The following is a 27,170-nucleotide window of genomic DNA, read 5'->3' on the forward strand; positions in this document are numbered from 1 at the left end:
GTGTTACTGGCAGAGAGGTCCCCTTCCCCTCAGCAGTCTGACCCCCAGTCCTGGTGTGGCCGACCCAGACAACAGCCCCAGCCACCACCGTTCCCAATGTACCCAAGAAGGGCCTTCACACCCAGGTCACAGAACTCAACACGCCGCCCTCCACCCCAGCATCCAACTATCCTCAACCTGGAGATCAGCATCCCCAACTACTTCCTGTTCCTCGATGGCAACCAGGTGTCCCTGAGCCAGAGCGCTCGTAGTGTTCCGGCCTCAATGTTTTCCAGGTCGAGATCTGCTGTGGTCAGGACGGACGACCCCCCGGGGTACCTGTCCTTCTCCGTTCCAATGGAGATGGTGAGCGGAGGTTCCGGTCAGGCCCAGTTCCTGCCAGTCATCAGTGATGAAGGAAACACTGTTTACTCCCCCGCTCTCATACACATTGTCACCTCTGAACACACAGAGAAAGAGGACCAGGAAGAATCCGGGAGGTGGCCAACTAGTGCCCCATTTAATTGGTAGGGGACTGTTGTCTAGTATCAATAAACATGTGTGCATATAATTTAAAACGTTCTCCCTCTTCATTAAATAAACACATGTTTTAAGTGAGACTTTAGGCTAGTTGCTAAGCTGAAAAAGTAAGGAAATTCACAAGCTCAACAAGGCCTAACTTCAACCATCCCCCTGGGCACAGATATCAATTCAACATCTATTCCATGTTGGTCAATGAACTGACGTGGAAACAACGTTGATTCAACCAGTGCCTGGAGGAATGTTAGTATTATGCGGGGAATTCGATCCACAATTTACGTAATGCTTCAGGGAAATACAGATAGGGTGGTGGAAATAAGAGAAACAGGACACAAACAAAGGTAACATGAAGCTTTTATTTAGCAACAATATAAACAACCTTGATTCTGTAATGTGCTAAACACAAAGTGAGCGTAGCCTCTAGCTAAAACTGCATTCACAGGGTGTGCTAGGTCCAGTCTACTGTACTGATAATCAAACCTAAACTACCGCTTTACTGAGGTTACAACAGCAGCTATTCACAACCAAGGAGAGGAATGTTATGCAGTGGATGAGTGAGTTGAACAGTGGCTGTGTGTATCCCAAATTGCGCCCTTTTCCCCAATAGGGCTCAGGTCAAAAGTAGTGCGCTATGTAGGAAATAGTTTTCCATTTGGGACATAGGCTTACTGTGTGTCTGTGGGTGTAGTGCAGCTAATGCTTGCATAGTCAACGTTGTGCTTGTACTGTATTTGCATTCAGTGTGTTAGGGGTAGTTAAAACAGTTACAGTACCTCTCAGATTTACATTTTTACTTTAGAGGAAACTTTTGCACACATACAAATATATTCATATAGAGCCAAGTGGTCAAACTAAGTTCTCAAGTGTTATGGAAGCAAGAGCCATAATTCTAAGTATAGTACAGATATTCCCCTCTATTCATAGTATCCTAAATTCCTCAAGTACTACATTGTATTACAGCTCAGAAGAATAGAAGATCTCTATCAAATAATATGTACAGACATTTATGTCCTCAGCCATAGTTGCTGAGGTCCGAGCAGCTGTGATACAGCATGTTATAATGACAGTTTAGTTTGTTAGCATATAGCAAGGACTGCAGGAACAAGTCTATTTCACACACTATTTGAAAGCTCTATTTTCCTTAAATTGATACTGTAGCTACACACATGTGTAAGTAACAGAACTGAGCACATCACATTCAAATGGACATAATTCTCACAAGCGTTTTGGTGAGAGATACTAGAGACACATCAAGAGGTGTGTCACATTCAATCCACTCCATTCAAAACACTCCCATTGTTAAAATGACTGGCAGGTTACACCCTATAGTTTTATAATAATTCTATACACACTGGTCGATGACCATCGCTTATTGACTCATGAGGGCTTCACAATTGTGCTTTGAGTGAGACATAGGAGATATGTTTAGGGACTACTGAATGGTTGTTGCCTTTACGGTCATTCAATTCCCAGCATCATCCTTACACATGCAAAGGACCATAGCAGGTTCAGAGCAGGCTTTGAAATTATTAAAGCCAGAACTCTCCCTTGACCTTGCCTATGTTGACATCATCTCTATCATAACACATTTTTCCTGACCGCATGACCTGACTAGGATTAACTTTCTCCCCCTTCAATGAACCCCCTGAGAAAAATGCCAAAGCTCCAGTGTCAGAATATAAAAAATTGCAGAGAGAGTTAAGACGAGGTGTGTACAGATAGAGATGTGTGTGTGGTGTGTGTCCTGTAGGTCAGTATATATCAGGCAGCAGGGAGTAGTTCCGGTCCCAGTAGCTGTTGGAGTAGAGCCAGTCCTGAGCTTTGTTGTGGGGGTTGGTGCCCTGGTGGAACCACCTATATGGGAGCAACAAGAGGAACCAACTCAGACAAACTACAACAGAGTGTCCAGGCACAGGCATGAGTGTCCAGGCACAGGCATGAGTGTCCAGGCACAGGCATGAGTGTTTTACATGATGATTGTGATAAACACAAACCCACACCAACAAACTTCGTAATATGCAGTAGTCAACTCCTGATGGTGGGATTTAAACCAAATCAAATCATATGTCACATGCGCCGAATACAATAGACCTTACCGTGAAACGCTTACTTACAAGTCCTTAACCAACAATGCAGTTCAAGAAATAGAGTTAAGAAAATATTTCCTAAATAAACTAAAGAGAACAGAGAGAACAGTCTATGACTGGGGTGACTGTAGTCTTTGAAAATGTTTTGGGCCTTCCTCATACCACCTAGTATATAGGTCCTGGATGTCAGGAAGCTTTGCCCCAATGGTGGGCTGTACACACTTCCCTCTGTTGCGCCTTACGGTAAGATGCCGAGCAGTTGTTATACCAGGTGGTGATGCAACCGGTCAGGATGCTCTCGATGGTGCAGCTATAGAACTTTTTGAGGATCTGGGTACCATTGCCTCATCTTTTCATCAGTCTCCTGAGGGGGAAAATGTGTTATCGTGCCCTTTTCACAACTGTCTTGGTGTGTTTGGACCATGATAGTTCGTTGGTGATATGGACACCAAGGGACTTGAAACTCTCAACCCACTCCACTTCAGCCCCTTCGATTTTAATGGGGGCCTTTTCGGCTTTCCTTTTCCTATAGTCCACGATCAGCTCTGTTGTCTTCCTCAATATTGAATGAGAGGTTGTTGTCCTGGCACCACACTGCCAGGTGTCTGACCTCCTCCCTATATGCCGTTTCATCATTGTCTGTGATCAGGCCTACCACTGTTGTGTCGTCAGAAAACTTAATGATGGTGTTGGAGTCGTGCTTGGCCACGCAGTCATGGATGAACAGGGAGTACAGCAGGGAACTAGGCATGCACAACTGAGGGGTCCTAGTGTTGAGGATCAGTGTGGTAGATGTGTTGTTGCCTACCCTTACTACCTAGGGGCGGCCCGTCAGGAACTCCAGGATCCAGCTGCAGAGGCAGGTGTTTAGTCCCAGGGTCCTTAGCTTAGTGATGAGCTTTGTGGGTATTATGGTGTTGAACACTGAGCTGTAGTCAATGAACAGCATTCTCACATAGGTGTTTGTTTTGTCCAGGTTGGAAAGGGCAGTGCGATTGAGTCATCTATGGATTTGTTGGGGCAGTATGCGAATTGGAGTGGGTCTAGGGTTTCCAGCATGATGGTGTTGATGTGAGCCATGACCAGCCTTTCAAAGCACTTCATGGCTACTGACATGAGTGCTACGGGGTGGTAATTATTTAGGCAGGTTACCTTTGCTTTTTGGGCACAGGGACTATGGTGGTCTGTTTGAAACATGTAGGTATTACAGACTCGGGCAGGGAGAAGTTGAAAATGTCAGTGAAGACATGCTTGAAGTACGTACACGTCCTGGTAATCCGTCTGGCCCCGCAACTTTGTGAATGTTGACCTGTTTAAAGGTCTTGCTCACATCGGCCACGGAGAGCGTGATCACACGGTCGTATGAAACAGCTGGGGCTCTCAGTGTTGCTTGCCTCGAAGCGAGCGTAAAAGGCATTTAGCTGGTCTGGTAGGCTTGCGTCACTGGGCAGCTCGCGGCTGGGTTTCCCTTTGTAGTCCGTAATAGTTTTCAAGCTCTGCCACATCCGTCGAGCATCAGAGCCTGTGTAGTAGGATTCAATCTTAGTTCTGTATTGACACTTTGCCTGTTTGATGGTTCATTGGAGGGCATAGCGGGATTTCTTGTAAGCGTCCGGGTTAGTGTCCCACTCCTTGAAAGCAGTAGTTCTAACCCTTAGCTCAGTGCGGATGTTGCCTGTAATCCATGGCTTCTGGTTGGGATATGTATGTATGGTCACTGTGGGGGTGACGTCGTCGATGCACTTATTGATGAAGCCGGTGACAGGTGGTATACTCCTCAATGCCATTGGATGAATCCCGGAACATATTCCAGTCAGTGCTAGCAAAACAGTCTTGTAGCATAGCATCTGCGTCATCTGATCACTTCCGTATTGAGCGAGTCACTGGTACTTCCTGCTTTAGTTTTTGCTTGTAAGCCGGAATCAGGAGGATAGAAGTATGGTCAGATTCGCCAAATGGAGGGCGAGGGAGAGCTCTGTATGCGTCGCTGTGTGTGGAATAAAGGTGGTCTAGAGTTTTTTTCCGGGTGAGACCGAGTCAAGACCGAGGACCGGGAGGGGGAGAAGGGGTCAGAGAGAGTCAAGACCTCAAGACCGAGACCAAAAAAATGCAAGCGCAATTCCAGACCATGATTGTAATTTTGTCAAATCACCACCATAAGATTTCAAAATGTCCAGTATTTCTGTGTTCATATTTCAGAACAACACATTAAGAATAGTAAAAAAAATGCATGCTGCCGGAAAATAGAGCCTCTACAAATTATTACTAACCAAACACAGTGGGGAACAATGGGCCTTCTACGCCTTCAGAGAAGCATTTATAAAATAATAATTATATTATTTTCAATTATGTTCTGATTTAATCTCTTCGGTTTTTGTTGGAAAGGTTTAACACCGAAGAGAAAAAAGATCCAATCATGATTTTTCTTCACTTGTCTTTGGGGAGGTAAATCTAGCTAGTGTTAGGGTTTGTTTCCTCGTTTCCTTATCAATCAGCTACTCATTGGTGACATTAGCATTATGACAATATCTTTAATTAAATCATTCAAAAACCTTTATTAATACAATTGCAGACAGAAGTTGACAAACAGGAACATATCATGAATGTTTCCTGCCCCCACCTAAAGGTCTCCAGTGGTTTTATTAATCCCTAAGTCGCGCCCTGAAGATGTCACTGCCTACGTCATCATCCTCTACTCCTGGGACCTAAACCATGCCTACAAAGCTGTATAAACAGGGCCTTTATTGTTAGCTAAACACTTAGCAGTAAATGTCCCCTTCCCCCAAAGTTGATTTATTGTGGAATGTTTACCTAGTCTTATCTCCTTCACTCCTCTGCAGAGTTCTGTCTAAGTCACATTTCCAAGAAGGGCCTCTTTATAATGAGGCAGAAAAAGAGAGAGAAAACTAAAATACAAATGTAGAACAATACTAAACATTTAACATTTACATTTAAGTCATTTAGCAGACGCTCTTATCCAGAGCGACTTACTAAACTTCTACAATATTGTTAATCAGTAGTCTAAAACCCTATAAATGTAAGGAGGGGTCTTATAACCCCTCCCCTTCTATTAATAAAACATAAGCATAATCAATTTTTCTAATACATCAAACATTTTGGTACAACGCTTTTCATGACCCCTAGGTGAACCGACACTAGCTAAATCAGCCATTGGCTAGGCCACTAAAAGCTAGATAAAGGCATCTGCCATTCAATTGTATAAGGGCAACATTTTGGAGTGATAGTGGAATCACATTTTGACTTAATGGATGGGATTGTTTTTACAGAAATGTATGGAAACATCTGCCTTCTTGAAGGCCAATAGGTCACTGTGCAATAGCGCGCAGTAGTTTTTCTACGGTCTAGCTACTGTAGCTAGTTATTGTTGTTGCCTAGTTTGCAGTGGCTGTAGCAGGTGTTATCAAATAGGATGTTGCTAATTTGTTAGCTTCTCCCTTTTCAAGAATAACTTTCAACAAGAAGTTAAGTTTCAAATGATCATCATCTGATGAGTGGAACAGTTATTTATTTTTATAGCAGCACACTTGCTGTTGTTAGCCATCTCTTCCAAAATAGCTTGTGTGTGAAACGTTGTTGCATTTAAAGTGGAATTGAGAGCATTTTAGCAACATGACATCTAATTCAAATCTGTTCACATACACCCCCAGGACGAATGACACCACTTAGATATGGTCATGTTTTCATACATTATTAAAATGTTTGGATATTATGTATACTAAGGCATCACGAAACCACTGGCCCTTCGTGTTCTACAAAAAATGTACTTCCCTACAGGAGTGCGCTGGTATTACGGTTGCTGTCCCTTCAGAATTACGAACCTGTCACACACTGAAGGCCTATAGGTTCGCCACTGCGCAAACATGTCTGTAATAGATACAGTATAAAGGCTGTTAAGATGATGTTTCAAGAAAGGAGTGTATATATTTGGCCTGGTGAAGTGGTTTAATGGGCTGAATGAATATGAATGGAAGCTGATATAATTATGAGTTTTTTACTCCGCTGGTCTCGGGAAGAAATTATGAGTCCTCACTGTTCGAGACCGAGTCAAGACCAAGTACAAATGTATCCAATACCGAGACATTCAATAAGTGGTCGGTCAAGTGCAACAACACTGCCCTGAGTCAATAAATCACCTTTGGCAGGGATTACAGCTGTGAGTCTTTCGGGGTAAGTCTCTAAGAGCTTTGCACACCTGGATTGTACAATATTTGCACATTATTCTTTAAAAATAAATTCAAGTTCTGTCAAGTTGGTTGTTGAACATTGCTAGACAGCCATCTTTCAGTCTTGCAACAGATTTAAGCCAACTTAATTCAAAATTGTAACTAGGCCACTCAGGAACATTCAATGTTATCTTGGTAAGTGACTCCAGTGTACACTGAGTATACAGAACATTAAGAACACCTGCTCTTTCCATGACATAGACTGACCAGGTGAATCCAGGTGAATACAACTCAATAGGAAGGTTTTCCTAATGTTTTATATACTCAGTATATATTTGGCCTTGTCTTTTAGGTTATAGTCCTGCTGAAAGGTGAATTTATCTCCCAGTGTCTGTTGGATAGCAGACTGAAACAGGTTTTCCTCTGGGTTTTTGCCCGTGCTTAGCTCTATTCCATTCTTCTCCGTGCTTAGCTCTATTCCATTATTTTTTATCCTAAAAAACTCCCTAGTCCTTTCCGATGACAAGCATACCCATAACATGACGGCAATCAGTGGTATGTTGGATTTTCCCCAAACATAACACTTTGTATTCAGGACATAAAGTGAATTACTTTGTCACATTTTTTGCAGTTTGACTTTAGTGACTTTATACAAACAGGATGCATGTTTTGGAATATTTTTATTCTGTACATGTTTTCTTCTTTTAACTCTGTCATTTAGCTTAGTATTGTGGAGTAACTACAATGTTGTTGATCTATCCTCTGTTTTCTCCTATCACATCCATTAAACTCTTAACTATTTTATTGGTCTCATGGTGAAATCCCCTAGTGGTTTCCTTCATTTCCGGCAACTGAGTTAGGAAGGACAGTAACTGTGTTTATTGATACACCATCTAAAGTGTCATTAATAACTTCAACATTCTCAAAGGGATAGTCGATGTCTTTTTTTTACCCTTTGCAAGGCATTGGAAAACCTCCCTGGTCTTTCTGGTTGAATCTGGGTTTGAAATTCACTGCTCGACTGAGGGACCTTAAAAATAATTGTGTGGATGTGTGGGGATGAAGTAGTCATTCAAAAATCATGTAAACACTATTATTGCACACAAAGTGAGTCCATGCAACTTATGTGACTTGTTAAGCAATTCTTTACTCCTGAACTTATTTAGGCTTGCAATAACAAAGGGGTTGAATATTTTTTGACTGAAGACATTTCAGCTTTTCATTTTTAATTAATTTGTAAAACATTCTAAAAACGTAATTCCAATGACATTACATTTACATTTAAGTCATTTAGCAGACGCTCTTATCCAGAGCGACTTACAAATTGGATTTATGGGGTATTGTGTGTAGGCCAGTGACACCAAACATTTATTTAATGCATTTTAAATTCAGGCTGTAACAACAAAATGTGGAAAAAGTCAAGGGGTGTGTGAATACATTCTGAAGGCACTGTACTTTTCAGGAGTCAACTACATTCAGGTTGTGCAGATGCATGATCAGTGTTTCAATCAATGCATTTGCTGCCATTCTAAAGCTGTCCTGAGGGAGGCAGTGTAGTGCAGCATTCAAACAGTGAACCACAACAACAACCAAAAGACACAGCAGACAAGCAGAGCCAAACCTGGGGCCAAGAGCTGGGTTCCTTCACAATGACAACACGGGGGAGAGCAAAACACACAGCACATTATGACACAAATGTGGGATAATTAGCAAAGCAGGCCAAGCATAGTGTTAACATACATCCAATGAGACTTTTGCACAGCAGAAGCAAAGGTTCCAGGAGGTGAAGAGGACCCAATCACTCACCTTGTTTTCCATTCCTCGGTTGATTTGGAGCGATTTTTCCGGCACATTCTTTGTTTCTCCTCTACCCTCTTCTTCTCTGCACTTGCCAAGTCTGAGAAATATTTTAACATATCAAAATATAAATGACAGAACACCAGATGTGGACACAATGCTTTGATCATTCACAACAACACAATGCCCTATATAACTTTACCACCATACCTATGTCTCCTTTCTCCATGTGTCTGATGTCAGGCCTGAGTCGACAGTCTGTGGGGGGTAGGACACCCTTCATGCCTTCCTCCAGCTCATTCAGCTGCATGGCAAATGTGGAGAAAGCATAGAACTACGAGAGAAAGAGAGTGGATTCAACAAATCAATAACTGAGTCAAACTGACATCCAGTTGAATCATTCAAGAAGGGTAAAATAGCATCAGTACATCTCATATTTCTGCTTCTTAGTAATCCTCCTAATACAGTACTCTATTATGCCTGTGATTCCTTCAGTTGTCTGGTCGGGGGGCTATCCCCCAGAACTGCTCTTGTCCCATTATCTCTCACCCCCTGCCGCTCCTCCCCTCTCATCTCTGCAGAGTTGTCTGGTCGGGGGGCTATCCCCCAGAACTGCTCTTGTCCCATTATCTTTCACCCCCTGCCACTCCTCCCCTCTCACCGCTGCAGAGTTGTCTGGCTGGGGGGCTATCCCCCAGAACTGCTCTTGTCCCATTATCTCTCACCCCCTGCCGCTCCTCCCCTCTCACCTCTGCAGAGTTGTCTGGCTGGGGGGCTATCCCCCAGAACTGCTCTTGTCCCATTATCTTTCACCCCCTGCCACTCCTCCCCTCTCACCTCTGCAGAGTTGTCTGGTCGGGGGGCTAATCCCCCAGAACTGCTCTTGTCCCATTATCTCTCACCCCCTGCCGCTCCTCCCCTCTCACCTCTGCAGAGTTGTCTGGTCGGGGGGCTATCCCCCAGAACTGCTCTTGTCCCATCATTATCTCTCACCCCCTGCCGCTCCTCCCCTCTCATCTCTGCAGAGTTGTCTGGTCGGGGGGCTATCCCCCAGAACTGCTCTTGTCCCATTATCTCTCACCCCCTGCCGCTCCTCCCCTCTCATCTCTGCAGAGTTGTCTGGTCGGGGGGCTAATCCCCCAGAACTGCTCTTGTCCCATTATCTCTCACCCCCTGCCGCTCCTCCCCTCTCACCTCTGCAGAGTTGTCTGGTCGGGGGGCTAATCCCCCAGAACTGCTCTTGTCCCATTATCTCTCACCCCCTGCCGCTCCTCCCCTCTCATCTCTGCAGAGTTGTCTGGTCGGGGGGCTAATCCCCCAGAACTGCTCTTGTCCCATTATCTCTCACCCCCTGCCGCTCCTCCCCTCTCACCTCTGCAGAGTTGTCTGGTCGGGGGGCTATCCTCCAGATCAGCTCACTTCCTGGGATGACCTGGACCGTGTCTCCGTCAGGCAGGGGCATCTCCTCTGGCTCCTCGTCTACACTGGTCTGGAGGGACAGACAGGGGGACACACGCAACCTTCAAACAGGAATGTCTTACAATAGCTACTTATTGGGTCATATCAAGGGGTTTCACTCCAAAACTAGTTTAAAGGTTGCTTAAATACCACTCATTCATGAGCATGGAGCAAAAGGATCCATTTCAGGCAACATTTTCATGGTGTGAAAGCAATGTGTTAAGTTCCAAATTTACCATAAACCTCATTGTAATCTAGCAGCATGATTTAATTTGAAATGTTTCTTCAACAATGTGCGCTATTAAGAATTTACTATTTATGTATTGCTCAGTTTACTAAACTCTAATCAAATATTCACCTGCCTATAACACACATTGTTCAATAAAAGTTTGAAATGAAATCACACTGCCAGATTACAAGGAGGTTTATGGAAAGGTATTTTAAGTAAATCATAATCACATTGCAATCTGGTGCCCGATGGCACAGTCGATGACGTGACACGCAACCATTGGTTGATGCATGCAATGTCTGAGCAGGGGAATGCTACCATGGTGTTTGGACCACGAAAATGTCACCCTTAGTGGCTTATTGAGTAATATTTATTTCCATTTATCATCTGAATCTATGAATAGTACTGAACAGCACTGGACTGACATAAGGGTTAGTATATAGCTTATTTCACGTAGCAGATAAGGAAAATAATTCAAAGATTATAATAGTTACATAATCACCCCAATGGGGCTCGAGGCACTTCCTTGTTTTTGATATGGTGTGTTTCTGATTAGTGCACATCATACTGTACCTGCATGTTGCTTTTCTTCTCCTCTGAGTTCTTCTTGTCAGATTTCTTATGAGCATCAAAAGTGTCAGCGTCCACAGTGTATAAGCACTCGGTCCATTTACCGTAGATGGCACAGAGCTTCTTTTTGCTGCACACACAAGCGTCACACGGAGCCTCAAAATGTGTTGTAGCCTTTTCTTTGGTAATTAGATGTCCCATCAGTGAGGAACACAATCCGGAAAGAATCAGGTTGTAACATTTATTTAAAAAAAGGTGCAATATGCAGAAATCGCATTTCCTGGTTGCTAAAATTCAGCTAAAGCTGGTGTACAAAACCGAAAGTAAAAGACGCAAAAATGAACCTTAAGAATGGGAAGTATAGAAATACAGCACATAGAAGAGATATAGTGCTTCTTAGATTTGCTTTCAATGAGAATGACATATCTATAACTGACAGTGCTATGGGTATTTGGTTGGGTCACCCAAAAAGCTACATATTGCAGCTTTAACCTTTATTTATCCAGGGAGTCCCATTTGAGGTCAGGATACATTTTTACCAGGGAGACCTGGCCAGCAATGCAATACAAAAAACCTTCAATTCGTAACAAAAGAAAAGCCACAATACCTTTTATCTAGAATGTAGCCCTCCACTTTGTGCAGCTCTTTGCCAAAGAGGCCACATGGTTTGAATATCAGGCTGCATCTCTCTCCGGTCCTGTCACAGAAAGACAAGGCTCTGTTTTCAAATTCTCGTTCACTATTTCCCACTGTGAGACAATGCTTTCAAACAACTACCATGTAGCTGCTCAGTCTATCTCCTTTGTAATGGCAAGTGTCTGTCCCAGTTCTGTTACACTGCTCAATCAACTGGAAACAAATGTGGATCCACACTACTGCACACACACGGCAAGGTAGTCTCCCTTACTTGTGGTTGATCACCTCCACATTGCCGTACTGCTCGATCCACAACTGGCCCACGATGATGTTGTGGACACAACAGGTGGGGTTTGTCCAGGTGTACGCTTCGTTGTATCTGCAGAGACGGAGAACATGTCATAGCAGCAGATAATCTCTCACCAACCACGTCCCACTTAGAGATGCCAACTCATACCAAACTACTCCAGGGAGATTACAAATGTCCTTTAAGCCTCAATTTATTAATTTCATCCAGCCTTCAGAAAAAACTCCCAGAATAGATTTGTTACTAGCTTTACTGGGAGATAAAGGCCAATTCGAGAACACTCCAAGACAAACCCTCATCGAGGGAACGCTACATGTACACTGTGGAGGGAATCAGCTCCAGACTCACTTGGGTAGCTCCAGGCTGATGATGCCTTTAGGCTCCGCCTCCACACTCTTGCCCCAGAACTTGAGTTTGGGGTAAATGGAGCCGTGGAACAGGAAGTCCTCCTGCAGGCCCTCAGCATGGAAGGCGCTGACGGGGGGGTGGTGGCTAACCTGCTCTGACATCCACCTGAACCCTAGGTCCTCTCTGAAGGGACAGGAGGGAGGAGGTTAATGGTACATACTTAGCCATCACCTTCTGTCTTCAAATGTCTTCAGACATCTGACATGTTGAGATGTATTTTGATGAGAGGTATTTTGAAGACGTCTTGAGTCACAAACTAGTACGACTAGTGGTACCAGACCAACTCACAACAAATACAGAAAAGTCAACCTAAGGTCAAACCTGATGAGCTCATAGGTTTCTCCCAGTAGTGGGTTGAAGGGTTTTCCCGTCCTCTCCCACTGTGAAGCCACAGCAGACACAGCAAACGCTGCAACACACTGAAACCATCACAGATGAACAGAAATGTGTAATGTTAGTGGCTATAGAGAGAGCACAACAAAAAGAGTAGGTACTATGGCTGTAATTATGAGTGAAGACTCGTGTGCCTATCTAAGAGGATGATGATAATGGGTGCTCGCTACCTTCATCCTCTCCATGGAATCTGTGGTGGTGTTCGCTTGGTGGATGAGGTACGTGTGCTCCATGTACTCTGTGAGCCGCTGCAGGAAACTAAGGGGCTCGTTTAAGATCACCGGCATTGCTATCTTAGACAGCTCCTGTTTGGGGACAGAAGAGAGGAGCCGAAGAGTCAAAGACAGGGGTAAGGAAACACACAAGCAATGAAGTTCATTCACAGCCCACACAGACAAATATACACTGAATGTACAAAACTTTAGCAACACCTGCTCTTTCCATGACATAGACTGACCAGGTAAATCCAGGTGAAAACTATGATCCCTTGGAGTCAACATGGCCCAGCATCCCAGTGGAATGCTTTTGACACCTACCTTGTACAGTAGAGTTCATGTCTCAACAAATTGAGGCTATTCTAAAGGCAAAAGGGGGGAGTGCGACACCCTCGGAAAGTGCCATTATTGATGGCGACTCTGGAGCAATTAGGGTTAAGTGCCTTGCTGATTGATACATTTTACCTAGTTGGCTCAGGGATTCAAACTTCAGTTACTGGCCCAACGCTCTAACCGCTAAGCTACACTGGCAACAGAATGAAATTCCCTGTAAAGCACACATAATGGTGTTTCGATGAGAGGTGTGAAATAACATCAGCAAAAAGCTATAGTCTAGACCCCAGCCTGGAACACTGTTTGACACCAGTGCTGGCTGGTCTCTGGAGTGTCATTAAAGGCCCACATTTCAGCAGGAACCCTGGGATAAAAATAATAGAGTGCCATGGATCTAACTCATTAAGCCCCATATATAGGACAAACATAGTCAAGGTAGTTTCTCCATTGCCAATGGTGGCATCTTCCTCTACACCAGAGCTGTGTCCCAAATGGCACCCTATTTCCTATGAAGTGCATTACATTTTACCAGGGCCCATAGGTCAAAGTATTGCACTACATAGGGAAGTGTTGCCATTTGGGACACAACACAGGATTCTGTGGGAATCAACCCTTTTAATTGGTGGATTTATAGGAAGTGTAGATTGTAGATCTAATCAAATTTCATCCAGGAAGTGGAGAGAGGGTATTAGGATCCCTACAGACCACTACTGACGGCCAGAGTATTTTACAGCAGGGTTTCTCAAACTCAGTCCTGGAACTCCTGTTTGTTTGTGTTTGAATTCTTGGCAGAGAGAAAGGCATGTTCGCTCACTGTTTGATTTAAACTTTTCTTGGGGGAACAGGAAACAGTGAACAAACATCCCTTTATTTCTTTGCCCAGCCTGATACATTTGTATCCAGCTCTGGTGCTTTTTGGGGTGTGCCAACACCATACTGTACTTTTCTTTAAATAAATAATGAGTGTGAATTCTCACCATGCCAATGCATTTCTTCAGGATGCTCCAGATGCTGACATCATTCCTGGAGAACATGGGCGCTGGTAAAGACGTTCTGTGGAATAGAACAGAAACGGTCAAATCTAAATGTAGTACGCTCACTGGATCAGACACAGTCCTTGTTTGTATTCTCCTGACCCTGTCTCTTAGCCTGGTCCCAGATCTGTTTGTGCTGTCTTACCAATTACTTTAGTCAACTCCTATGGTCATTGTCACACCAAACAGCACAAACAGATTTGGGACCAGGCTAGGAGACAGGGTCAGGAGAATACAAACAAGGACGATGGTGACAGAGTAATTGATGAGGGGTTTAAGCCAGAGTCTCTTACAGTGGCATTCTTCCACGAGGCCTAGATGTAGCTACTGTATAGATAAGTCACAGGCTCTTCCTCCTACATTTTAGCAACACTCCAGGCTATCACATTTATCAGATAGTGGTACAGTATCTTGTTGTTGTTGGTGAGGTGTGACTCCACTTTTTAAATATGTGCATTTGCATTTAAGCTTGTGTCCCTGGTTTTATGTGATGTTCTCGACTTTGTTCATGGACAACCATGTTTAGTATATACAACTACGGTCTTTAACATTGTGTCTTCAGGACTTTTAACATTTTGGCATGTTTCTAAAATGAAATCGGTCACCATTTAGTTATGCAAACAGCTGTATTACATTAACCTTATCTGGAATATCAGCGAGGGCTTGACGTACTATTTGGAAACTGAGTTGCCTTGTCTTGCCTTGCCATTAGGAAACAGAGTTACCTGACACCCGACAGCTAACGAGCTAACTGTAGCTGCTGCGGTCAAGCCTCGTGCAATAACCATGATTAAATGGGAGTGTGCGTGTGTTCCTGTGTGTGTATGTATGAATTAGTGGTGCACGGGTCAGCTGTTTGTTCACCCGCACGCAATTGCTAATAACCCATCTGCAATGGCCCGACTAGATGTGATAAAGTGAAAATCTGAAGCCCACACCCGACCCTAACCCGCAAATATAGAAAATGTGATGTAGACTACAGAGACGGCCTAACTATTTTTTGCCTTGGGGTGCAGAATTTATTTTTTGCCTCATTGAGATATGTTTCTGCTTATAATCTCCGACATATTGGTAGTCTATTTGTTAGTCAACTTGTCTATAATTAGATACATGCAGCTTCTCTTATGTCATTATATGTTGCCATAGAAGACTAAATAAACCCTTGCTCACCAGAATAATGTCATAAATTATAGATTGAATGCTTCAATCTAGTTGACATCAGTAAAGATTTCTGTCATGTCCGCTTCTTTCGCAGAGCAAATACATTTAGGGACAGGGGAGAAGATGCAATTACTCTCCCCCCCAAAATGTATATTTTCTGTGCAAAATAGAACGCTGTGAAAACAAGCCAACATTTTTCTGATAAGATTTCAGTTCAACTTGGATGCATATTTTAGGAGGCTGAAATACCATCTGCTTTTATGATGCAAAAAAAAATAGCACCTCTACAGACAGTCCCTAACTACGCATTCGCATTCTCTCAAGATGCTGAAAGAAATCCAATTTTTCTGAGTCAAAATGTATATTTGATGTATAATTTTACTGCAAGAAATGCTTAATTCTGCAGAAATAATATTAAGACTATGTGAGAGGTTATAGACCTACAGTGAGTGTCCAGATTTCAGTTTCCATTTAACCCATCTGGACTGTATGCTACAGTTTCCTTGACGTGCCATAGGCCTACTTGAAGACCACGTCGTGTGGCTGTCAAATTGTTATAGCACCTCATAATCATCACAAACAACATAGCCGGCACTGCTATCATCCTCTTTTACCACTTCACCAAATCTTTCCCAAACATGAGTTCTGGCCCTCCTTTTTCTTTATTTTCAACTCTCCATTTCACAGCTTTTTATTTTATTGAATTAAATTCCGACATTGTCCTTTTTGCCTCAGTCGATCAATGTTAACTTTCACTACCCGTTCACAAATAACGCTTGGTGTGTAGTATGCCAGTCTCAAAATAATGAAAGAAAAACCAAAATGTTGCCTATAGATGCACAAGAATGATACATTTATGGATTTTGTCATGTATTGTTTTCTCTTTATTCAACACGACCGCCACACACCGGCCCTTCATCCACACTATATTTCATGACCTAAACTCACCTGCCCCGGGCTGTGGGTTATGAGTCAACCCGAGCATCACTAGTGTGTGTGTATGTATGAGTCAGACGGTGTGTTTGCTCAGAGAGGAGCAGAGAAGCAGCTACATACAATGAATACTGACGCTCCAACTAAACAGACGCAACAGGCAATTGAGAGAAGGAGGGAGAGGAGGAGAGAGGGAGATTGAGGAGAGATGGAAAGAGGAGGGCCGTAGGGATAAATCTTAACCCTCTCTCTTATCAATAGCGGAATGAGAAGGTCAGTGGAGCATGGCGGAGCAGTACTTCTGTCGGCTACACAACACAGCATAACATATTAGGCTGAATGAACTGCCTCCTCCTGTAACTACGTACACTCAGTCTAAAGCGTCATTCACTTCCCATAGCTATGTTTTACATTTCCTGTCGAATCAAATCAAACCTAAATATGCCTTTTCGCATAATCAAGGATTTATCGTACGCTTGTGGGCCACAGAAGATCACAAAAGTGATTACAAATTGAGGCATCAAATTAAAAACTAGGTCTCCTTAACATACTACAGTATGGTAGAACATTTTTATTCATCTACTCAAAATACACAATAATGATAACGCAAAAAACGGTTATTTAAAAAAAAAAAAACAGAGCAAAAAAAAAATAAAAATGAAATATCCCATTTAAATAATTATTCAGACCCTTTACTCAGTACTTTGTTGAAGCACCTTTTGCAGAGCTTACAGCCTCGAGTCTTCATGGGTATGACGCACAAGCTTGGCACACCTGTATTTACTGATTTTTTTCCCCATTCTTCTCTGCAGATCCTCTCAAGCTCTGTCAGAATGGATTGGGAGCGTCACTGCACAGCTATTTTCAGGTCTCTCCAGAGATGTTCGATCGGGTTCATGTCCGGGCTCTGGCTGGGATTCAAAAAGGAGTTCTTCAGGGTTCAATTTTGGGTCCATTATTGTTTACTTCGCATATTAATGACATAGGAAACACTGTTAATACTTGTAACATTCATCTCTATGCAGTTCTGTATTCCTGTTCCACCTCAGTGCAGCAGGCCATTCGTGAACTTCAGCATGACTTTGATTCAATTCATAAATCACTTACAGATCTTAAATTAGTGTTAAATACAAGTAAAACCAAGCTCATGCTGTTCTTTAGGTCACATAATGTTGACCCTGAGGACCTGCATATTTGCGCTATAAATGGAGCCCAAATTGAGCTTCTTTCTCAGTATAAGTACCTGGGTGTCTGGATTGATGACAAGTTATTCTTTGTAACGCATATAAAAAAAATCTGACTAAGAAGCTAAGATCCAAGATTGTTTTTTTATATCAAAATAAAATCATGTCTTAGTATTAAAAATAGGAGAAAGATTGTTTGAACCAAGCTTCTCCCTGTATTGGATTTTGGTGATATTGTTGACATGAATGCGGCAACCTGTTTTAAAATCCTTGCACGCAGTCTACCATTCAGCAATACATTTAATCACCGGGGACAATTTTAGGAATCATCATTGTAGTCTGTATAAAATGTGGGATGGACCTCTATGTCTGTAAGAAGAAAGCTGCATTCTCTTTTATTTATTTATCAAGCAATCTTACAGAAACTCCCTCTATATGTAACATCATTATTTAAGTTACCAATCCCATTCTAGTCTCCACAGATTTGGGAAAATCTGCTTTTTGCTTTTATGCCCCTAATTTGTGGAACAATCTGCAAAGTTCACTGCAGTTAGATGTGCTGGTGTTTCTCAGGTAGTTTAAATGATTGATTGGGGGCCTCTATGTAATTGAATGTGATTGCTTTTACTAAATGTCTATTAATATATATATTTTTTTATTGTTTTATACACGTGTACGTTGTTTTAACATTCTGTTTTTCTTGTAATGTGTACAGGGCTCTGGTAAAAGAGATTTTAATCTCAATGTGACTCCCTGTTTAAATAAAAGTTAAATAAAAAACAAAACTAGTCAGTGAATACCAACCAAAGCGCATCCCAATTAGCATTAACCCATCATAATGCAACAAAATACTACATGCCAAAATGTCTCTGAACCAAACTTATATTCCAGACCTGCCCCCACTTGTTACGAACCAGCTCTTAGCCCGTCACAAAGAGGGTGACAAAGCAGATATAAAGAAATAACAAAAAAGTAACCAATATACAAGTCACAATAGTGTGTGTCGTCAGTAGTGTAAGTGAGTGGATGCGTGCATAGATGGTGATAATGAGGGGTGTTGAGTAGTGCCAAAAACAAACAAACAAAAAAAGAAGCCTGAAAATGCCACAAAAAAAACAACAGTGTGTCTGCGTGGAGAAAGTCACCTTAATGTATGGGGGAAAAGTGTATTTATCCCCAGGACACACTCGAGCCCAGGTGTGTCCAATTTTGCTGATGACCCTAACAGCTCCGCCCACCGACATCTTATTAAGGAAACAAGAAAATAATTCATCACAGGGGGAGGGTCGTCACAGGTATGATGCTACAAGCTTGGCACACCAGTATTGGGGGAGTTTCTCCAATTCTTCTCCGAGGATCCTCTCAAGCTCTGTCAGGTTGGATGGGGAGTGTTGCTGCACAGCTATTTTCAGGTCACTCCAGAGATGTTCGATCAGGTTCAAGTCTGTGCTCTGGCTGGGCCACTCAAGGACATTCAGAGATTTGTCCCAAGCCACTCCTGCGTTGTCTTGGCTGTGTGCTTAGGGTCGTTGTCCTGTTGGAAGGTGAACCTTCGCCCCAGTCTGAGGTCCTGAGTGCTCTGGAGCAGGGTTTCATCAAGGATCTCTCTGTACTTTGCTTCGTTCATCTTTCCCTCAAACCTGACTAGTCTCCCAGTCCCCGTCACTTAAAAACATCCCCACAGCATGATGATACCACCACCATGCTTAACCATAGGCATGGTGCCAGGTTTACTCCAGACGTTATGCTTGGCATTCAGACCAAAGAGTTCAATCTTGGTTTTATCAGACCAGAGAATCTTGTTTCTCATGGTTTGAGAGTCTTTCAGGTGCCTTTTGGCAAACTCCAAGCAGGCTGTGATGTCCCTTTTACTGAGGAGTGCTTCTGTCTGGCCACTCTACCATAAAGGCCTGATTGGTGGAGTGCTGCAGAGATGGTTGTCCATCTGGAAGGGTCTCCCATATCCACAGATGAACTCTGGAGCTCTGTCAGTGTGACCATTAGATTCTTGGTCACCTCCCTGACCAAGGCCCCCGATTGCTCACTTTGGCCAGGCGGCCAGCTCTAGGAAGAGTCTTGGTGGTTCCAAACTTCTTCCGTTTAAGAATGATGGAGGCCACTGTGTTCTTGGGACCTTCAATGCTGCAGACATGTTTTGGTACCCTTCCCCAGATCTATGCCTCGACACAATCCTGTTGTCTCTGAGCTCTGCGGACAATTTCTTCCACCTCATGGCTTGGTTTTTGCTCTGACATGCACTGTCAACTGTTGGACCTTATATAGACAGGTGTGTGCCTTTCCAAATCATGTCCAATCAATAGAATTTACCACAGGTGAACTCCAAACAAGTTGTAGAAACATCTCATGGATGATCAATGGAAACAGGATAGACCTGAGCTCAATTTTGAGTCTCATAGCAAAGGGTCTGAATTCCTATGTAAATAAGTCATGTTTTTAAAATGATTTAATACATTTGCAATAAATGCAAAAAATCAGTTTTCACTCTGTCATTATGAGGTATTGTGAGTAGGATGATGAGGGAAAAAAATATTTATTCATTTTTGAATAAGGCTGTAACGCTACAAAATGTGGAAAAAGTCAAGAGGTCAGAATACTTTCCGAATGTACTGTATCCACACACAGCCAGAGACACAAACAAGGGTCTGACAGGATTTATAATGTATAAACAAGCTTCTCATCAATCTCTTTCAATACACATAAAGGTGCATGCGTACACACACACACACACACACACACACACAGTCTTTGTTTCTCTAAGCTGGCAAGTACTTGCAAGTAAATTATTCACTGTTCAATTGTTGGATTAAGAAAAAGGGCATGCCACCATCCTCATCCACGTAAAGAAAGTAGGTTGGCCAATATACTAAAAGCTTTCTGCTCTGACCCAGTGTACGAAGCACCAATAAGCCACTAGTCTGCTGAATCCGAATGACATAACTGTGGATGGAAAAACAAGAGAAACCTGTCTATGGGGCTTGGGTGCTCAAACAAAAAACACTGGAACAGAAAGACAGACAGACTGGGGTATCACATTACTTACTATACTGTAGAGCTGCTGGCTGCTGACAGTCTATTCTGAGCACCACAACAGTCATCAAAGACTCATGCTAAGTGATCAAATATTATACACTATAATGACATTATTGACATCAGCAGTAACAACATTGTGACTGGTGAGTCTTTCCTACAAAGTCATTTCCTACAAAATGTCACACGTGATAAAAACACACTTTTGAAATGAAATATAACGATCAACTAAAAATAATGGAATTGAGCCAAACACGGATACAATCCTTGCTATTACACACACTGGAGAAGAAAGGAGACAAGAAAACCAAGCTGGAACCCACGTGGGAAACAAGCCGTTACATCACATTAAGTAGAGCGTGATCCTACCTGTGCTTCTTTACTCCATTGCACTGGGCCTTCTGGTTACCATGGTTACCCTCCCCGGACATTCCGCTGGCGGTGGCCGTTCCCTGAGGGTGGTACGGCAATGGAGGCTGCTGCTGAACAGAGGGGGCTCTCTCCCCTCTTCCTCTTCCTCCTCTTCAATTGAGTGTCTGACCACAAACAGGAAGCCGTTCAGAGAGAGAGAACGCTTGTTCTCGGAATCTGCAGGAGTGGGATGCCAGTGGCCAGAGAGACAGAGGGGGTCATGTCACCTTTGAGCTCAGTCCAAAACATGGTAAGCTTAGCTGAAACCTAGTCCAAAAACTCTATTCTTAGACCTGCAACCTGCCTGCACACTCCTCCACCCAGTAGTGTCTGACTGAACTCTCTCTTCCTCCTCCTCTCCCTCCCTGGAGCCTGCGAAACCACACCTGTGGGATAGTGTTCCAATGAGAAGCCACATAAATGCTCTGCTTCCTCCGGGTGCTGTGTCTGCTGTGGTTAGTACAGTACTCTGGCTCCGCCTCTCACCTAGACCTCACTCTACTGCTACTAGGGACAACACAGGTATTAACACCCAGTAAAAGGGGGAGGGGAAACAGAATCTCTAAACAATGAGGAGGAGCTGAGATACTGGGGTTAGGGAGCTGGCATGACTAACTAAATATTCAAGAACTTAATGATAGTGGCAATACAAATGCATTTTTTTGACATGCCAATAAGCATTTAAATTCAAAAATTGAGCTGGCATGATCAGTTATGGGAACAACAAAGCTTCAAATCTCTCATTATAGAGTAATGCTATTTATAAACGTGGGTCATGTGGCTTAATCAAAACTAAAGTTCAATCAAAGAAATGGACAAAATGCGTTGATGTATCTTTATTATGTAAACAAACAAGATACAGGTCTCATAATGCTTCATAACATGCTGGTCGATCTTTATCATCTCATTATAGATGCAGTAAGCATGGTATATTTATAAGAAGAGAGAGAGAGAGAGCTCTGACCAGTAGATAACTGTGGATGGATGAATAATGCAACAATCCTACAGTAACAGGGATCACTCTAAAAGGCAACGTTACAACTATCTGATAAGACTGAAATAAGGTGACGATTAATATTGACTGCTATTGATGTAAAATATTACTAGGTCTTTAAGAGTTTATTCAGAAGATAACAGCTCTATAAATATTATTTTGTGGTGCCCCGACTCTCTAGTTAATTACATTTACATGATTAGCTCAATCAGGTAATATTAATTACAGAGAAAGGATTTTATAGAATAGCATGTCATATCACTTAATCCGGCATAGCCAAAGACACGACAACTGTAAGTGAGTGGATGCGTGCGTAGATGGTGATAATGAGGGGTGTTAAGAGGTGCCAAAACAAACAAACACAAAGCCGCAAAATGCCATAACAAAAAGCAGTGTCTGTGTGGACAGAGTCTCCTTGATGTATGGGGGAAAGGGGTATTTATCCCCGGGACACACCCGAGCCCAGGTGTGTCCCATTTTGCTGATGACCCTAATACCGACATCTTATTAAGGAAAACAAGAGCAGAGAGAAAGAATTCGTCAGACCGAGTGGGAGGGTCATCACACGTATGACGCTACATGCTTGGCACACCTGTATTTTGAGAGTTTCTCCCATTCTGTCAGGTTGGATGGGGAGCGTTGCTGCACATCTATTTTCAGGTCTCTCCAGAGATGTTAGATCGGGTTCAAGTCCGGGCTCTGGCTGGGCCACTCAAGGACATTCAGAGACTTGTCCCGAAGCCACTCCTGCTTTGTCTTGCCACTGTGTTCTTGGACACCTTCAATGGTTCAGACATTTTTTGGTACCCTTCCCCAGATCTGTGCCTCGACACAATCCTGTCTCAGAGCTCCATGGACAATTCATTCAACCTCATGGCTTGGTTTTTGCTCTGACATGCACAGTCAACTGTTGGACCTTATGTAGACAGGTGTGTGCCTTTCCAAATTTAGTTGTAGAAACATCTCAAGGATGATCAAGGGAAACAGGATGCAACCGAGCTCAATTTCTAGTCTCAATGCTGTATACTTATGTAAATACGTTTTTTGTTGTTGTAGAAAACCCCCCAGAGTTTTAGCTTCGTCATCATGGGCTACATACCGTGTGAAGATTGACAAGGAAAAAACATATTTCAATACATTTTAGAATAAGGCTGCAACGTAACACAATGTGGAGAAAGGGGACGGGATCTTAACACTTTCTGAATGCACGGTACACTGTGCTGGAGCTGGCCACTACAGAGTGCTATATCTAATTCAGTACTCAACCATTGGTAGTTCACATTATGGCCAGTAATTACTGGAGATAACAATTGCATTTCCTCTGGTTATATCAAAATCAAATGTATATGACACATGCTTCATAAACAACCGGTCTAGTCTAACAGTGAGATGCTTACTTACGGACCCTTCCCAACAATGCAGAGAATAAATAAATAAATAATAGAAAAATAATACAAGGAATAAATACACAATGAGTAACGATATATTGGTTTCATACACGGCCTACCAGTACCGATTCGATTTGCAGGGGTACGAGGTAGATACAGTATGTACATATAGCTAGGTATAAAGTGAATAGGCAACAGGATAGATAATAAACAGTAGCAGCAGCGTATGTGATGAATCAAACAGGGTAGTGCAAAAAGGGGTCAATGCAGATTAATGCAGTTAATTAGTTAACCAATACCTACCCAGACTAACTATTTGGCAGTCTTATGGCTTAGGGGTAGAAGCTGTTCAGAGTCCTGTTGGTTCCAGACGTAGTGCATCGGTACAGATTGCCGTACGGTGGAGAACAGTCTATGACTTTGGTGGCTGGAGTTTTTGACAATTTTTAGGGCCTTCCTCTGACACCGCCTGGTATATTGGTCCTGGATGGCAGGGAGCTCGGCCCCAGTGATGTACTGGGCCATATGCATTACCCTCTGTAGCGCCTTGCGATCGGATGCCAAGCAGTTGACATACCAAGCAGTGATGCAGCCAGTCAACATGCTCTCAATGGTGCATCTGTAGAACTTTGAGAATCTGAAGGCCCATGCCAAATCTTTTCAGCCTCCTGAAGTGGAGTTGTTGGGCATTTGTCACGACTGTGTTGGTGTGTGTGGACCATGATAATTCCTTAGTGATGTGGACCCTGAGGAAATTGAAGCTCCACTACAGCCCCGTCGATGTGGATGGGGGCATGCCCTGTAGTCCACGATCAGCTCCTTTGTCTTGCTGACATTGAGGGAGAGGTTGTTGTCCTGGAACCACACTGCCAGGCCACTGACCTCCTCTCTATAGGCTGTCTCATCGTCGTCATGATCAGGCCAAACACCGTCGTCTTGACAGCAAACTTAATGATGGTGTTGGAGTCGTGCGTGGCCACGCAGTTGTGGGTGAACAGGGAGTACATGAGGTAAGTAAGCACGCAACCCTGAGGGGCCCCCGTGATGACGGTCAGTGTGTCGGATGTGTTGTTGCCTATCCTCACCACCTGGGGGCGGCCTGTCAGGAAGTGCAGGATCCAGTTGAAGAGGGAGGTGTTCGGTCCCAAGCTTAGTGATCAGCTTGGAGGGCACTATGGTGTTGAATGTTGAGCTGTAGTCAATGAACAGCATTCTCACATAGGTGTTCCTCTTGTCCAGGTGGGAGAGGGCAGTGTGCAGTGTATTAGAGATTGCGTCATCTGTGGATCTGTTGGGGTGGTATTTGAATTGGAGTGGGGCCAGTGTATGTGGGATGATGGTGTTGATGTGAGCCATGGCCAGCCTTTCAAAGCATTTAATGGCTACAGATGTGAGTGCTACGGGCGATAGTTATTTAGAAAGGTTACCTTGCTGGGCACTACTTGCTTCTTTCTTCAATAAGTAACATTGCATGCATCAATGACGTCAGACAGTGGTATGGAAGTGCTTTGAAATGTGCATGACCCATGTATGTGAGACCTTAGATGGCTTAAAGGTTCTGCATGGTCAATCCGACAACTGCAGTGGCCGTACACCATTTACAGTGGTACGGCCTCTGCAGAACTCAGGACATTCATACTTCTTGCGCTTCGTGGAGCAGAGCTGTTGTGAAGTAAGTTGTCAAGGAAGTGAGTTTGTGTTTATACAGGACCTCCCGCCCCCACCTACTGTCAACCAATCGTGTCAATTCATAGCTACAGTATATTGAGCCCTCAGCATTGTTAGAACACTTGGGAGGTGCATGGTGATGTGGTATGGAGCTCAATTTGACCTCCGCAACCCCCCGGAGCCTCGGAATCGCATTTTCGAAATAAGCATAAATGGGCTTTTAGCTTAAATGTCTCCTGCAACAGCTTGCTATTACTATGATCTAAGTTGCTAGAAATGTGTATGTCCCATGTATGAGAGACCTTAGAACGATTAGGTTACATGTCTCTTGTATGTTTTTTTATACAATACGTGCAACATTTCATTTATGTCTAAATGTCATCCACCCATTTAAGTCAAATTACATATTACTATGAATCTTGTATGTGTATTTGTTGCCATATGTATTACTTACAAGTTCCAGGTAGAACATAAGAATCGTGTTAAATTATTCTATATCTTTTCAATAAGGGATAATATTTCAGCCTTAAGAAGAAGCAACTGCTAGCTGACTCAGCCTTGGGATTCATTAGCAGAGGCCATTTTGAGGTTGTTACTTCTCTGTGACACTAGTTCTAAGGGCAATTATTTGAGCTCAACATGGAGACAATTAGCCAGTGTAGCAGGTTGGGTAACCAACTGTGTAATGCATCACTGGGATTGGTCATTAGACAGGAAGATGTGGAGGGAGGCTGGGGTGGCTGAGGTGCCCTGGGGACCTTCTGGGGCAATGGACCAAGCTGTGGGCGCTTGAGGATGTGAGGTGAATTATGTTCCGAGACACATACTCTAAAGTTGCTCTTAACTTCAACTTGCTCTTTGTGTGATGTTCTCATCTGATAGGCAGTTCTATGGTCATGAGCAATCCATATACAATTGAGGTTTTATGATATTGCATAATCAAAGATGGTGAAAATGTGTGTTTACGAGGACCATCTGAAGGATTGGCTACCCATTGCTATGGCAGTCAGCATACAATCATACAACACAATTATTAACTCTCTGCCAAAGAATACTGCCAACCAGTTACAGTATAAAGGACAAAACAAAGAGTGAAATCTCCCTCATCCCCAGAGCCTACTGTCTGCTGGAGAAATATGTGTTGCTGGAGCCTAAAGGTGTCTGTGCTGCTGATAAAAATAAACAATGCGTCTATATAGGATCCAGCCTATTCTTCAACACAGAAACAACTCCACAGGGGAAGTGCTTTTCACTTCTGACAAGAGTGGGGACGAGCTATGGTTAGGGAACCATATAGTTTCAATGAACAATTCAGACAGAAGGACAACTCAGCTTTATAGTTAATTGCTGCAGAGCCACGATAGTCAACCCATTATTTATTCAAACCCACTCACCACTTACACTGCTGCTATATTGATTAATATTACCATTAACATGTATCCTTTTTACCCATTTACATATACAGTACCCCCTGCATATTGTAATTATGGTACTGGTACTTTTTCTTTTCGTACTTTGTGTGTTTTCTTACTTTATATTCATACTTTATATTATTTCCTCTCACCTTGATACTGAATATTGAGAACTGCATTGTTGGGAAAGAGCTTGTAAATAAGCATTTCACTGTACTGTTCTACACCTGCTGTATAGGGTGCAAAGAAACGTTGAAACTATAAACTGGCTGTGTACTCCAGAAGCGTTAATAGATCATTTTGTATAGAGGTGTTTATAGAGGTCTTTCAGAAATGATCAGAGTCAACAACAGTTAGAGGTCAAAGAAAAACAGGATAGCCTGCAATTAAAATCTGAATACTCTGAATGAAAATATCAGATGTTGGAGAACTTATACTGCCCCTATTCCCTATATAGTGTACTTCTAGTGCTCTACCCATTAGGCTTTGGTCAAAAGTAGCGCACTATATAGGGAATAGGACGTCGTTTGGGATGCATCAAGTGTTTAATGAAGACCCGTTGGATTTGACTGACCTGACAGGGCATCATAGCAGTCATCCTCTGTGAGTGTGTATAGTGTGGCTTTACAGAGGGACTGCTGGTCTACTTCCTGGTGCTCTGTAGCTAACGTCTGGAGAGCCTCTGACAGTAGCTTGTTCTTCTCTACTTCCTGTTCCAACTTCACACACACACACACACACACACACACTTTAGACAAGTCTTGGCATAGAATGCCATAACAAACACTATCCCACACAACA

General features: G+C 43.0%; 1 protein-coding gene across 3 annotated transcripts in view; it reads right to left on the reverse strand.

Moving 5' to 3' along the window:
* Positions 1 to 856: 856 nt before the first annotated feature.
* The window catches only part of LOC115114501 (oxysterol-binding protein-related protein 1), a 35,002-nt gene continuing 8,688 nt past the window's right edge, over positions 857 to 27,170 (reverse strand). The window contains exons 2-14 of one of the 3 annotated variants that reach the window (XM_065013457.1): positions 26,944 to 27,088; positions 20,866 to 21,084; positions 14,114 to 14,189; positions 12,759 to 12,893; positions 12,517 to 12,614; positions 12,136 to 12,318; positions 11,752 to 11,859; positions 11,452 to 11,541; positions 10,848 to 10,974; positions 9,960 to 10,076; positions 8,798 to 8,921; positions 8,597 to 8,687; positions 857 to 2,373 (exon numbers count right to left, since the gene is read on the reverse strand). In XM_065013457.1, coding sequence (XP_064869529.1) covers positions 2,271 to 2,373; positions 8,597 to 8,687; positions 8,798 to 8,921; positions 9,960 to 10,076; positions 10,848 to 10,974; positions 11,452 to 11,541; positions 11,752 to 11,859; positions 12,136 to 12,318; positions 12,517 to 12,614; positions 12,759 to 12,893; positions 14,114 to 14,189; positions 20,866 to 20,927 — 1,314 coding nt within the window. In that variant the 5' untranslated portion in view covers positions 20,928 to 21,084; positions 26,944 to 27,088 and the 3' untranslated portion in view covers positions 857 to 2,270. Of the gene's footprint in view, positions 2,374 to 8,411; positions 8,433 to 8,596; positions 8,688 to 8,797; positions 8,922 to 9,959; positions 10,077 to 10,847; positions 10,975 to 11,451; positions 11,542 to 11,751; positions 11,860 to 12,135; positions 12,319 to 12,516; positions 12,615 to 12,758; positions 12,894 to 14,113; positions 14,190 to 20,865; positions 21,371 to 26,943; positions 27,089 to 27,170 lie in introns of those variants that run through there. The other 2 variants (XM_029642782.2, XM_029642783.2) reach the window with 2 other exon arrangements.

Source organism: Oncorhynchus nerka, linkage group LG9b (genome assembly GCF_034236695.1).
Source record: "Oncorhynchus nerka isolate Pitt River linkage group LG9b, Oner_Uvic_2.0, whole genome shotgun sequence".
Lineage (NCBI taxonomy): Eukaryota > Metazoa > Chordata > Actinopteri > Salmoniformes > Salmonidae > Oncorhynchus > Oncorhynchus nerka.